The 2,794-nt window shown below is 43.6% G+C and overlaps 1 protein-coding gene across 1 annotated transcript in view; it reads right to left on the reverse strand.

Annotated features, from left to right (window-relative positions):
- LOC101862763 (carboxypeptidase M) overlaps nt 1-2,794 on the reverse strand; it is a gene marked incomplete in the record, with an annotated part of 98,763 nt that overhangs the window by 19,946 nt on the left and 76,023 nt on the right. Inside the window, 1 exon segment of the mRNA XM_035973270.1 lies at nt 682-910. Coding sequence (XP_035829163.1) covers nt 682-904 — 223 coding nt within the window.

The following is a 2,794-nucleotide window of genomic DNA, read 5'->3' on the forward strand; positions in this document are numbered from 1 at the left end:
AAAACGTACAAAACCAAAAAAAAACAACAACAACAAAACAACAACAAAAAAAACAACCCCCCCCCCCCCCAACAAAAAAAACCGTCACCTCAAACACTTTCCCCCAATAGAATAGATATAAGTGATATCAGGGAACTGGTCCTGTACGTGAGTAAAAAAACATTGGTTGAGAACAACAACAAAAACCCAAACAAACACATAGATCTAATGACACGTTCACACCAAACACAAAGTTTATATGCGTCACCTCTAACACTCTTCCCAAGAGAGTAGACATAGGTGAAGTTCGAGTACCTGTCCTGTAGTTCTTACAGCGTCCCCCCCCCACCCAGGCGCCTCTGGTGTCTAAAAAGCATGGGTTGAGAACCAAAACAACAACAAAAACAACAACAACAACAACATATTTCTTCGTGGAGTCCGCCAGGCCCATTAAGGAAACAAAAACAACAACAACAATAAAAACACAAACACAATACGTTCACACCAAAAATAATTTGTATGCGTCACCTGTAACAATCTTCTCTACTCTATGGAGTAGACATAGGTGAGATTTGACCCGCCCCCTTCAGGTCCACATGGGGAAGAAGCATTGGTTGAGAACCAAAACCACAACAACAACAAAAACAACAACAACAACAACAAACACACAATACGTTCACACCAAACAAAATTATGCGTCACCTCTAACACTCTTCCCTATGGAGTAGACATAGGTGAGGTTCGGGTACCGGTCCTGAAGGTCGTACAGCGTCGCCTCCAGGCGCCTCTGGTTGTGGTACTTGAAGTCGACGGCGCCGGCCACACAGCACAGCGCAGACAGCAACAGCGGCAGCAGCAGTAGCAGGGCGCTCACCACGGACGTAAACGGCGACGCCTGGGGCTGCGAGCATCTGGCCACTGGCATGCTGAGCTGAGGACAGCGACGGTTACCGTGAGGATACTTAAAAAAAAAAATTTCGTTTGTTCGTTTGTTTATTTTTGTTTTAGTAAGAGGGTTTTTTTGTGTTACGGCGCTCGCAACTGCAAAAGGTCACATGAGCGCGCGGGACACACCAAACATTTTCAACAGGTAGGAAATTTTGAATTTTGCTCTGGTGGCAGCCGAAGTCTACTCTTATCGATTTTGGACCACCAAGGGATCGTTTACGTGCGCAACTTGCACACGGGACCTCCGAGATTTTTCGCCCTTGTCCGAGAAGGCTATAGGTGTAGATCTTTCATACCAAAAGATCAGGGGTGTGGCTGAAAGACAGCAATAAGAAGGAGCCAAGGAGTAGCAGTAGAAAGGCTGCAGAAAGAGATAGGAGCCCAGTGGAGGGGGCAAAGGAGGTGAGGGGGTGGGGGTGGTGGAAGAAAGTAGAAACGAAAGCAGATGACAGAATATTGCAAGAGAGAAGGAAAGAAGGCGAAAGGAGACAATTTTAGAGAACCTTTGAATGAGAGGCGAACATCTTAATCTCTTGGCCATGAGAGCCCCCTAGTACGAGTTTACGGCACTTGCAACACAAAAAGGTCATATAAAAGCCGAAAAAATAGATCCGATGTGTTACAAGAGAGTATCACACACAAAGAAGGAGGAGAGATGAGGACGATAGATGTTTGTTAGGAAAGAAGGAGCAAATCACACCAGAGCACTCCCCAACCACCCACGTTTATTTGTTTGTCTGAGTAAAGAGAATCACATAAACAAAACAAAGGTAATTTAGTGCAGTGAAAAAAAATCAAGACAGACAGACTGAAACATCAGATAAAAAAAAAGAAAGGAAGTAGGACCTACCACTGGTGTCCTCCAGCCACCCACTTTTTAAAAGATAGAAGTTTGTAAAACTTCAATTTTTCTTTAAATGTAGGTGGGTTTTTTTTAACGACGCCCCCACCCCCCAACACAATTTAGATTATTTAGTAGATGGAGTTCCGATCCTGCCTGTCAGGGCCAACCCGGGCTGATAGGGATACAACATCCCAGAAGAAAGACCGAGATATTCGATTTAAAAATGGTATCCCAACTCGGGAATCGAACTCGGTCTTTTGTGTGCGCAGCACCTAACCGCTACACCAAAGACGCCGGTCTCTAAATAGTTTCCCTATTTATAATATTGTGTAGAAGTTTAAGGTATTTCTCCGGGAGCAAGGCTGGTAAAAACACTAACAACGCTGATGAGACGGAAATCGAAAGAGCACACATTATCATTCATTGGTTACCATACCATAACCCCCAAACAAACAAACCAACAACAACAACAACAAAAACAACAACAACCCCCCATCAATAAAATGAAATACACTTAAAATAAATTAATAGGCTTAAATAAATTTTTAAAACAGAAAAAAAAAAAATTGACCCCCCCCCACCCCTAAACAATCGGATCTTAATCTTTTAATTCGAACAGGATCCAGAGCAGAGAGGCGAATTCTGGAGTATTTAAATAAACACTGGATGAAAGAATGAAAGATATATTCAAAGTGGTCGTTAATGTTGCTTCTGGTTTACCACGAGCCGGCAAAACAACAGCCATACCTCGCCAAGAACGAAACAAGAATGCAATATAGTTTTATTGATAATGAAAAGAAACAGGATAAAAAGCCAACAACACTTACAGTCCGCCAACTACTGATCTCATAGGTGGACAATTTGGTCTCTCAAAGACGTCATGGAGTCACAAGTACCACCTCCTCCTCCCTCCACCCCTCCAACACACACACACACACACACACACACGACCATGTGCGTTCACACACTCACTTCGACCCCTACCTTCACGAAAATTAGCCGTATGTACCTCCCTCGCTGTCT

Source organism: Aplysia californica, unplaced genomic scaffold (genome assembly GCF_000002075.1).
Source record: "Aplysia californica isolate F4 #8 unplaced genomic scaffold, AplCal3.0 scaffold01092, whole genome shotgun sequence".
NCBI classification, from domain to species: domain Eukaryota; kingdom Metazoa; phylum Mollusca; class Gastropoda; order Aplysiida; family Aplysiidae; genus Aplysia; species Aplysia californica.